The sequence below is a fragment of the Sphaeroforma arctica genome (assembly GCF_001186125.1).
Source record: "Sphaeroforma arctica JP610 unplaced genomic scaffold supercont1.42, whole genome shotgun sequence".
Classification (NCBI taxonomy): domain Eukaryota; class Ichthyosporea; order Ichthyophonida; genus Sphaeroforma; species Sphaeroforma arctica.
The window spans coordinates 126,678-137,465 of record NW_014040516.1 but is presented as its reverse complement, the minus strand read 5'-3'; the positions used below and the strand labels follow the sequence as shown (position 1 = coordinate 137,465).

The following is a 10,788-nucleotide window of genomic DNA, read 5'->3' as shown; positions in this document are numbered from 1 at the left end:
GTAGTAGTAGTAGTAGTAGTAGTAGTAGTAGTAGTAGTAGTAGTAGTAGTAGTAGTAGTAGTAGTAGTAGTAGTAGTAGTAGTAGTAGTAGTAGTAGTAGTAGTAGAGTAGAGTAGTAGAGTAGTAGTATAGTAGTAGTAGTAGTAGTAGAGAGAGAGAGAGAGAGAGAGAGAGAGATATATATATATATAGAGAGAGAGAGAGATGAGTAGTCAGTGGCTCGTGGGTAGTATGTACGCTTGCATGCGATGTGTATGATAGGCTGGGAAAGCGTTTACAACGCATTGCGATTCACAGTACGTTGTTCTAGTACACTGCGGTTGTTGTTGGACCTTTTACTGGCCGGGGTTCTGAGCTTACTGAGCGATACATACTGAAATAAAGAGAGAGCCTGTGAGTAGGTAAGTAGGCTATAAATAGGTAACTTGCAGGCAGCCTACTAGAATAGGCCGAGAAACAGTAGGTATATGTGACTAGCTAGCAAGAGGCATGCTGGGATACGGACCAAGAGGACGATAGATGTATAGGAGGTGTATACGGGCCGATGTTGAAGAATAAAACCAGCAGACTCAGAGTCCTCTGAGCAGACATACACTCTGGTCTAAACCGTAATATACATAGCCATATATAAGGCTAATGCAATACTCTGGTCTAAACCGTAATATAAATAGCCATATATACGGCTAATGCAACACCTTGGTATAAGCCGTAATATGCATGGCCATATATAAGGTTAATGCACGCGTTTGACGCCACAGTCAGTGTTGATGTGAGGAGGTTATCCGTAGCAAGGGCCGTTATGAAGAAGGGATGCGTAGTACAAGGCTATGATTCGTTTGCACGCATGTAGCCCAATACTCATTCCTATACCTTTCCGCCGGGAATACGTAAAATATTGTTACGTGTGAATGTGTACATAATACACACTCTAGGTGCTACAGTCAGTGCCGAGGTGGGGAGTGAGCCTGAAGGAAGGTCCGGTATGAGGAAGCCATGCACAAACACTACGAAGCTTTGGTAAGGCCATACTACTGTAGCAGGGCTGGTGATGAAGAACGGATGCACCAGTATAGTACTTCAATGCACGGGACGATAGCTATATATATACCCACACATACACTCTAACATGGTGATAAATAAACTATGTACTCATGTACATAGCTAATCCACACATACACTCCCAACATAGTAACAAATAAACTATGTACATATATACATATGTAAACCACACCTTTGGCGCTACAGTCAGTGCCGATATGGGGAGGGTGTCGGTTGTTGGGCCGGTGATGAAGAAAGGGTGTACGAGAATAGCCTCCAACGTTGGCCGTTGCTCAGGGTCTGAGTTTAGAATGCTCGTGATCAAATCTGTGGCGGACTACCACAAATAAACAGAGGACAAGGAAGACATTGGTAGGAGTAAGCATGTGAGTTAATCATTTGTGATGCACTTATATACATACATACATACAAAAATACATGCATATATATATGTATGTATCTGTATATATATATATATATATATATGTATATATATAAATATTTAGATATATTGCCGTCGACTGTTTCATTGCACCAATTCTATCGGTACAAATCAGTATAAAATAGCTTAAAGTGTCTCCGCAGGCAAGACTGCATAGACTGACTTCACTAGTGCAAAATGGTTCCAGAATAGCAAACCTCACTACCTACAAGACACACAGGCTCCAGTATGGTGCCCACCTGTGGCATAAGTACAATCTATCCTGTTTCTGATATCAGAATCAGACATATACATTAACGAATACCACCTCACACATCGGCTCTACTGCTATCGGGAGGTCACATGTTAAGAACTGTCAACATATGTGTAAACATGGGGCATGCACATCACAGTCGCTTACAACCGCTATCGCACATGCAATTACCGTACAGCTCTGTATAAAATTCATCAAAAATGGGGCACACACAGACAGACAGTTATATATATATATATATATATATACATACATACATACATACATACACATATACATACTATATATATATATATACACATATACATCTAAGATTCCCTTCGGTGCGTGGCACTCACCTCAGAGAGATTCATTTCCGATGGGATGGAATAGCTATTTGACTTGATGAGCTTGCAGGTTTTCTTGACGTTGCTCGACTCGAAGGGGGGGTAGCCCACCAGCAGCGTGTATCTAAAATAATTGTCATACACTCAGGTGAGGATTAATGTATGTACAAACGGTGCACATACACCATATATGTCAAAGCATATCTATCGGTGAGTACATGCGTGTACCATACGTTCTACGGTAGGTAGTTATAAGTGGGCGGAATTGGGATATAAATAAGCCTACCTGAGACAGTGCTACGTAATACATATATGATGACAACTATAAATTTGTACAAACTATACACTCGCCTTGCAGTAACCAAGGAGGTCAAAACAGGATGGGGAGTTTACAATCAGTTCTCACACCAACTATATCCGGAACCCACCCGATTCCAAATATTAAAAATCCTATTCTAAAATAGGATTCAGTATGCCACCAAAAGACAAAACAAACGAAACCAAGGCAAGACAAACCAGAGCAAAGCAAACCAATCAAACGAAAACAAAGCAAACCAATCAAACGAAAACAAAAACCAAACCAAGGCAAAACAAAACAAGACATAACCAAACGAAACCAAGACAAGACAAACCAAACCAAGACTAGACAAGACAAGACCTTGTCTTGTAAAAACCCTAAAACAAACCAAGATAAAACAAAACAAGTCAAGACATAACGAAACGAAACCAAGGCAAGACAAACCAAATCAAATCAAACCAAGATAAAACAAAACAAGTCAAGACATAACCAAACGAAACGAAACGAAACGAAACGAAACGAAACGAAACAGAACCAAGGCAAGACAAAGCAAACCAAGGCAAGACAAAGCAAGCCAATTCAAAGCAAACCAGAATAAAACAAAATAAACCAAACAGAAGAAGGGTTCAATGTGTAGCCCATGGTGGCAGTGACTAGCACGTGCGTGTGCACTCACTTACAGGATCACCCCCATGGACCAAATATACACTAAATCAAAAAAAAACAAACCAAGCCAAGCCAAAATAGAACAGAACAAACCAAACCAAACCAAAAAAAACAGAACAAAATAAAAAAAACAGAAGAAGGGTTCAATGTGTTACCCATGGTAGCAATGACTAGCACGCGTGTGTGCACTTACAGGATCACCCCCATGGACCAAATATACACTGAATCAAACCAAACCAAACCAAACCAAACCAAAATATAACAAAAACAAAACAAACAGAAGAAGGGTTCAATGTGTAGCCCATGGTAGCAGTGACTAGCACGTGTGTGCACTTACAGGATCACCCCCATGGACCAAGTATCCACTTCGTAGCCGTGTCCGCGTTTGTCCAGTATCTCAGGCGCGATGTAATTGGGGGTGCCACAGAGCGTCCTGGAGAGAATAGAGTTGGGGATGAGGAGATAGTCGGTGGGTGTGAGTGTGACTGTCAGTGATTCAACAACCCCTTTGGAGATGACATACTTATTATTTTGATCATATTAGACATGTTCAAAACAGTCCCATCCCGATTTCTACAACGGCAACGGCCTCCTCTCGATATTCCCAAAAGCTTTCTTCGGTTCATTCATATATACATATTTATAAACACATATATACACATACATAATATATATATATATATATTTCAATGAGTTTAATACTATGAGATACATATCACAACAATTGGGGGCGATCTACAGAGGAAAAAAGCGGATTGGTGGGATACGATAGTGACTAACAGTGACTCATTAAATAGCAGACGTCAACGGAACAACCAGTACCCAAGGGATATATATCAGAATAAATATCCACTCGTAAAACAATACAAGACACATATAGAACAGCCAGGCTACATACTGCCGCCGCTCGCCGTCATCACATTTCGCAGCCAATCCGAAATCGCCGATTTTGATCTTCATGTCACCCGAGAGAAAGAGATTACCCAGCTTAAGGTCACGGTGGATGATATTCTTCGCTTGTAGATACTGTATAGGGGCGTAAGCCGATGTGCGGATGTGTTAGAATACACACACACACACACACACACGTATACACATACACACACACACACACACACACGTATACACATACACACACACACGCGCGTACACATGCGCCTATTTATCTACATGCGATGGTATTAATAGACAGCAGACTACTGAGCTCTGTAGGTAGACGCATGCGACATCGGTTGATATTGGAACTGTCTGGCTCTGTATCACACTCACCTGTAACGCAGCTAGCATCTGCAGCATATAGTACTTGACCTCAAAATCCTGCAGGCGTTTGCGGGTCTTCAGCAGCTCCAAAAGAGTTTTGTTTGAACAGAGTTCGAGTACAATATATACGCATTCGTTATCCTCGAAGAAGTGTTCATACTGCACAATGTTCGTATGGCGCAGTTTCTTGTGGATATTGATCTCAGAGACCACCTGTATATTCAGGAAAATTAAAACGGACAGCAATAGGGAAAGGAATGAATTGGGGATGTATCAAATATGGTATATTTGAAATGAGAGAAAACTTCAAAGTGTATATAAAATCAAATATTAGCATCAAACTACGACACTATATATATATAGATACATACATATACATACACACACACACACACATATATATATATATATACATACATATATACACACACATATATATACATACATACATACATATATATAAATATAAATATAAATATATACATAGATATACAACTATATATATATATACAACTATATATATATATATATACACATAGATATACAACTATATATATATACACAACTATATATATATATATATATATAAATATATTTATATATATACACACATATACACAAACATACTTATATTTGTATTTACATATATATGTATATATATATTTATAAGAGTAAATATCTAAGCAAAAATGTATATAAATATATAAGCATATATATATATATATATATATCCTATATAGACACGTACCTATATATATATATATATATACATATAAAGACACACACACATATATATATGTATACGTATATACATATATACATATATCCATATATATATGCACGCATACATAGTATATACACACATATATATAGATCTATATATATATATATATATGTATATATATATCCATACATACATATAGATATAGACATAGATATACATACACACACACACACACACACACATATATTTATATATATGCATTTATAAATTTATAACTTCTACTGACTCTTGCGACAGTTCATAATCCCAAAATTTGTAAAGTTTCAGTGTATCGAACATGCTTCAAATTGGAATAACACCGCACATACACAATATATTCACTTCAAACACTGAGGTAGACACATAATATACGCGCACTGATACACTTACACATACACACACACACACACACGCACACACATACACACATAAACACACACACACATATATATAAATATATATACACACACACACATATATATATCCATCTATACATATATATATACATATATATGTATACATATATATATATAGAGAGAGATATATATATATATAGCAGATCACATATTACCGGTCCGCTGCTGTCGAGGAGGATGTGTGTGGTTTGACTGGTGGTTTTGATTGCCGCTAGAAAGCTGTGCACATCATAACACAGATAATATATATATTAATATATATATATATATATATGACTCAGTTTATATGTAACTTTGTGGGTTACCCAGATACTTCCATACCTTAGCCCACGTGCGTGGCTCCGCAACAGATGCTTTTCTTATCTCCTTACACGCTAACACCCTACCCGTCTCAACGTCCGTGATCTCATACACACGTGCAAATCCACCTTTGCCCAAGAACTTGCCCTTCCTATATCGGTGCTTGTCATTCCCAATAATCTCGGACGATTCAGTATCTACATTCTCCCTATTAGTTTTAGTGCTTCGATCGTACACGTTGTTGTGTCCGTCAGAAGCAGCGACGGCTGAACTCATATTGATGGCTATTCAAAGAAACTATATAAGCAGTCTCTATATAGTCAACCCGCCTTAGAAGGTGTTCTTTTGCCGCAGTCTACGTCAATGTATAGATATGTAATATAAATATACAAATGAAGGAGAACCTGATCTCTCGTCCTTGCTTACTCTTAGATTAGATGGATATTGTTCGATATACAGCATGCACTCAACCCGACAAAAGTATAGCAACAGCAACAGTGATATAACGACGCTTGCTTGTATTGGTGGTTCTAAGTTATGCCAGTACTCACCACTCCACAGCGTCCGTTATTTACTGAGAGTCCTGCACGTTACACGCAACAAAAGCATGCACACAAGGCTTATAGTTGAACAACTAGCAACCTATTTGAAAATATCTATACGTATATAATATATATTGTAAATATATATATATACGAAGCTAAAAATATATATGCATACATTCATACTATATACGGCCTTTAGATATCTATTCGCTCTCTATTTTTTTGGAATGAAAGTACATAGTGTAATAGGCAGCCCGTTGGCTTTCTCAGAGTTGAGCGGGAGATCGTAGTTACTTTTACCGATAAAATTAGACCCCTAAAAAGACCCATAAGAAGACCACCACTGCAATATATAAATCTATTTTAAGCCAGCCAGTGCAGTATGAGAAGATGAAATTGGTATAAAACACATATCAACAGAAAATCTTCATTTCAATGGTGTGTCGTAAACAAGCTTATAGATCGCCTGGAAGATTGCCAATTCAGCGATAGTTTACAACATACTATATATTTAATACATAATAGTGTCCTGTGGTTTGTTGTTTATTAAATCATCTTCGGTTATTTTTTTTACATATTTTCAATAACGGCTGTGTCAGTCATTGACCGAGCGAGTGTGCACGAAGAAGAGAAGAAGAGTATAAAAAAAATATGAAGCGATAATGAAACCCAACCCGCGAGGTTTTCAAACTTTCATAAAAGTCAATCACTAACGTCTTCGTTTAGGGTTATTTGCACTGTGTTAGGTCTTGTTTTGTCTTGTCTTGTCTACCGTTGTGCACCCTAAAGCTAGCTACGCTAAACTTGCACACAGCTGTTACAGGCACCTTCGGTATACGTACATAGCCGTCTCTCTCGCGTGTATAATACAGTGGATGCAATCGGTATTGGATGTATGTATTATGTATTAAACATACAGCTTGTGGGGGCTTAAAAGCAGTCCGGACACAGAGTTTACCAAATTAGGAATATTCACCGCATGCATCACATCTAAAGTCCCTAGTAATACGAAGCCACAGACCCGAAGTGACTTCGTTAATCATCTCTACATCTCAGGCTAAACGACTATCATGTACTGTTGATAGTAGTGTCGCATCTCGTAAAACCTCATAGTCCTAGTCCTTACACACCCAGAAACACAGAAGGGTCTCCATAGAACCAGCAATAACCACTACCCCATACACACAGTATATACCAACTCGACAATGGCACGAATCGTTCGAGATATGACCTGTGTAGTGTGCGGGAACGCAGCTAGCCCGGAATACACGGTCTCGGATGAGGCCAACAACGACCAACCCTTCTGTTCCACAGACTGTCAAGTGAGTTAATGCACTGCTTCGAGTAATTTGGTGGAGTGAGCTGTGACTCTGTGACTTGTATGTGCCAGCATGTCTCGCATATACTACACCTACCAGTGTGTGACGAGCGAGTCTAGGTACCTCTACCTTATGCGGCCAACGGACATGCACAGTAGTGAACAAAAGAAACTCAAGTTTAACTGATAACACGTTTGCAACTGTACCGTTTTTCTGCTCGATCATCAGTGGGCGCTACACCCTGCTCACGAATGACACACCAGTGTACAAGTAGACCAACAGTACACTACACATATCCCGTAATACTTGGGCCTCAGCCACTGAGCGAGTGAGTCACAAAGTGTCTGAGCAGCCACCCTGGGCACAACGTATAACTGTCTCCATTTAGCTGTTATTTTTTGGCGTCCTGCGTATGTAGTGCATTTGTATCGCCAATATCTTCTATGCTTCAGTCGGCGGGCGTGCTGCCTGTCCGGCCTCGACATCTATCTTGTGAACTCACATAACCGTTGTTTGGGTCGTCTGGTTTGTAGTTAGTTCCTGTTTAGTACCGTTAGCACTCTGTGCGCGACTCTTTCTCATCACTTGCATCGAACAAGTTTGACAACTTGGCTTCAGATCAGCTTGGACTCAAGCAATCACCCCCCACCCCACCTACGCCACGTTGTAGAGTGTTTCTATGTTCTCCTCAATGCCTGAACACGTTGCGTATATATATATATATACACACACACACACACATATATATATATATATAAATCGGCCATCCCTGCACTTCCCCCCCATCCAACGTTCCCGGTGCGTCTTCCCATCGTCCGCCTCTCATCCGCTGTACGCCTACCCTCACTCATTCGCGTGTGCTCAAACACATCTCCTCCCCACCCGCTTCGGTACAGGCGATATGCGACAACAGGGCAACCATACCGCCGCGTAGCGTACGCGTCAAACACGCGCGGGGTATAGGCAACTCTCTGGGCAATGCCAGCGCCACCATCCTGTCCTTTCCGTGTACTCTGGAGGGGTGCAATGAGCGGTTCAGCACCCCCTCAAATGTCCTGGACCACGTCAAGACACACACCGAACACGACATTACAAGTGGTGGGGTGAGTGGGATGGGCTCGAACGGTAGTGAGTTAGCGAGACCGGATACGGCCGGGGTGGCTAGTGCCAATGGGGGGCAGGAGCCTGGGGGTACTACTGCGATGTCGGCTGAGGCCAAGTTGGGTGCACAGGATGGCATGGAGTCCTCTAAGGACACCCGGGACACGGGAAATGGGACCGATGTGGCCACGGCAACGGGCGGTCTGGGTGAGCAGTACCCGGAGATACACCTGCTGAGAATTGCCCAGGTGTCAGCTGCACCCGCCCCCCACGCGCCAGGACGGGACCACAACCAACAACCGCAGCAACCGCAGCAACAACAACAACAACAACAACAACAACAACAACAACAACAACAACAACAGCAACAACAACAACACGCACAGGCTCTCCCACAGCCAGGCAGTTACATGGACGCACTCAGCGCCCCCCCGGCCATGCCGGTAGGCGTAATGGGGCATGGCATACTGGGTGGTGTCGTGAGCGACCCTGCTAAGGGCTCCATGGCCAACGGGGTACCGGGCGTGGCCACGTTACAACAGATGAGCAACAACACGCTGCAGCAGATGAATGACGGGCAGGACCCTCTTGCAGCGAAGCACAACCAACACAGTCGCGGGAGCTCAGACTCACAACTGGACACGGCGCAGGCAGCCAACTCACTGGCGACCCTGAATATGAGCACAGCACACCTGAGTAATAATAACAACAACATCAATAGTATTAATATGATTAACAACAACAACAACCACAACATGAACAACAACAACACCAACCCCATCATCAACAACACCAACGGCAACGGCAGCAACAACAACAACACGACTACTACCATGACCCTCACCCATGTCAACCCGGACAGGCAGATGAAGGTGTTCAGCGAGCATTCCATCAACTATCCCTGCGTGTTCAAGGGGTGCACGGCCAGTTTCAGTCGGGGCACCTCTCTAGCTAACCACGCCAAGACACACACGGCAGAGCACAAGTTCTTCTGCACGCGCAAGGAGTGCGGCAAGAAGTTCATGAGTGAAGGGTACCTGGCGCGGCATATGCGCATACACGCACGCAAGGACTTAGAGGCCGCGGGGGTGGCTATGCCTGGTACGCATCCAGGCACGGGCGGAACCGCCGGAGATGTGCTGATGCTTGAAAGGGGTAGTGGTGCGGCGACTGTTGCTGGGGATGCAGGTACTGGAGAGGGCGGGGTAGGGGGTGCGGGTAAGCCAATGGGGACCACAGGTACGGCGCAGCCAGTCAAGAGGAAAGCACAGGACCAGGGGGGCACTGCAAAGACTATCAAGCCGGACGCTACCGGTATGTTGGGCCTTGAGTGTAGAGTTGTGCATGAAAGTATGTGTTGGTGTATAGTAATAATATATATATACACACACACACACACACACACACATATATATATAAATATATATTCAAAAACATTTTACAATTTTGAAGATGTTTCAAATCCCAAACTATATATAGAACCACGTGGCCGTTGAAACGGGTGTGGGAGTATCGACACACATACACACTATGGTGCCAAGGCGATATGCAATCATCTAAATATAGCACATTCTGGCTATAAATAAAACACACCATCATCCAAATATAGTACACTCCGGCTATAATCGAACACACCACCCTCAACATATTGTCACAGGCAACTCGCCCACAGGCAGGCTGCTAGGCACCCTGCACCCCACACCCACAGACACGTACAGTACATTGTTTTAGGGTTTAGGGTTTTACGGCACCCACAGACACGTACAGTACATTGTGCATACCCCCACATGGCCCTGGTCGCACGCATACATGATGGAGGTGAAGCCATCCTTGTTCTTAGCATTGGGATTGGCTCCCCATTGCGTGAACATATGCACCAGCTCAACATGACCTTTGTACACAGCTGCGGGCAGGTGGATAGAGAGAGCGTCAGTATATATATATAATTCCATATATAATATATATACATACAATATACCTACAATATGCATACATACATACACACACACACACACACACACACACACATACACATAAATATAAATATATATACATACAATA

The 10,788-nt window shown here is 42.1% G+C and overlaps 2 protein-coding genes across 2 annotated transcripts in view; one reads left to right on the top strand and one right to left on the bottom strand.

The window, feature by feature from the left end:
• SARC_01128 (PLK protein kinase) overlaps positions 1–6,399 on the bottom strand; it is a 13,500-nt gene extending 7,101 nt beyond the window's left edge. The window contains exons 1-6 of the mRNA XM_014305176.1: positions 5,784–6,399; positions 4,293–4,496; positions 3,922–4,049; positions 3,361–3,456; positions 2,072–2,183; positions 1,232–1,375 (exon numbers count right to left, since the gene is read on the bottom strand). Of these exons, the coding sequence (XP_014160651.1) occupies positions 1,232–1,375; positions 2,072–2,183; positions 3,361–3,456; positions 3,922–4,049; positions 4,293–4,496; positions 5,784–6,038 (939 nt within the window). The 5' untranslated portion in view covers positions 6,039–6,399. The remainder of the gene's footprint in view (positions 1–1,231; positions 1,376–2,071; positions 2,184–3,360; positions 3,457–3,921; positions 4,050–4,292; positions 4,497–5,783) is intronic.
• Positions 6,400–7,044: 645 nt separating this feature from the next.
• On the top strand, positions 7,045–10,458 carry SARC_01127 (hypothetical protein; the record flags this gene model as incomplete). The annotated part of the gene is made up of 3 exons (XM_014305175.1): positions 7,045–7,629; positions 8,523–10,041; positions 10,385–10,458. The coding sequence occupies exons 1-3, from the start codon at positions 7,513–7,515 to the stop codon at positions 10,456–10,458; spliced, it is 1,710 nt and encodes a 569-aa protein (XP_014160650.1). The 5' UTR covers positions 7,045–7,512.
• Between the last annotated feature and the right edge of the window lie 330 nt (positions 10,459–10,788).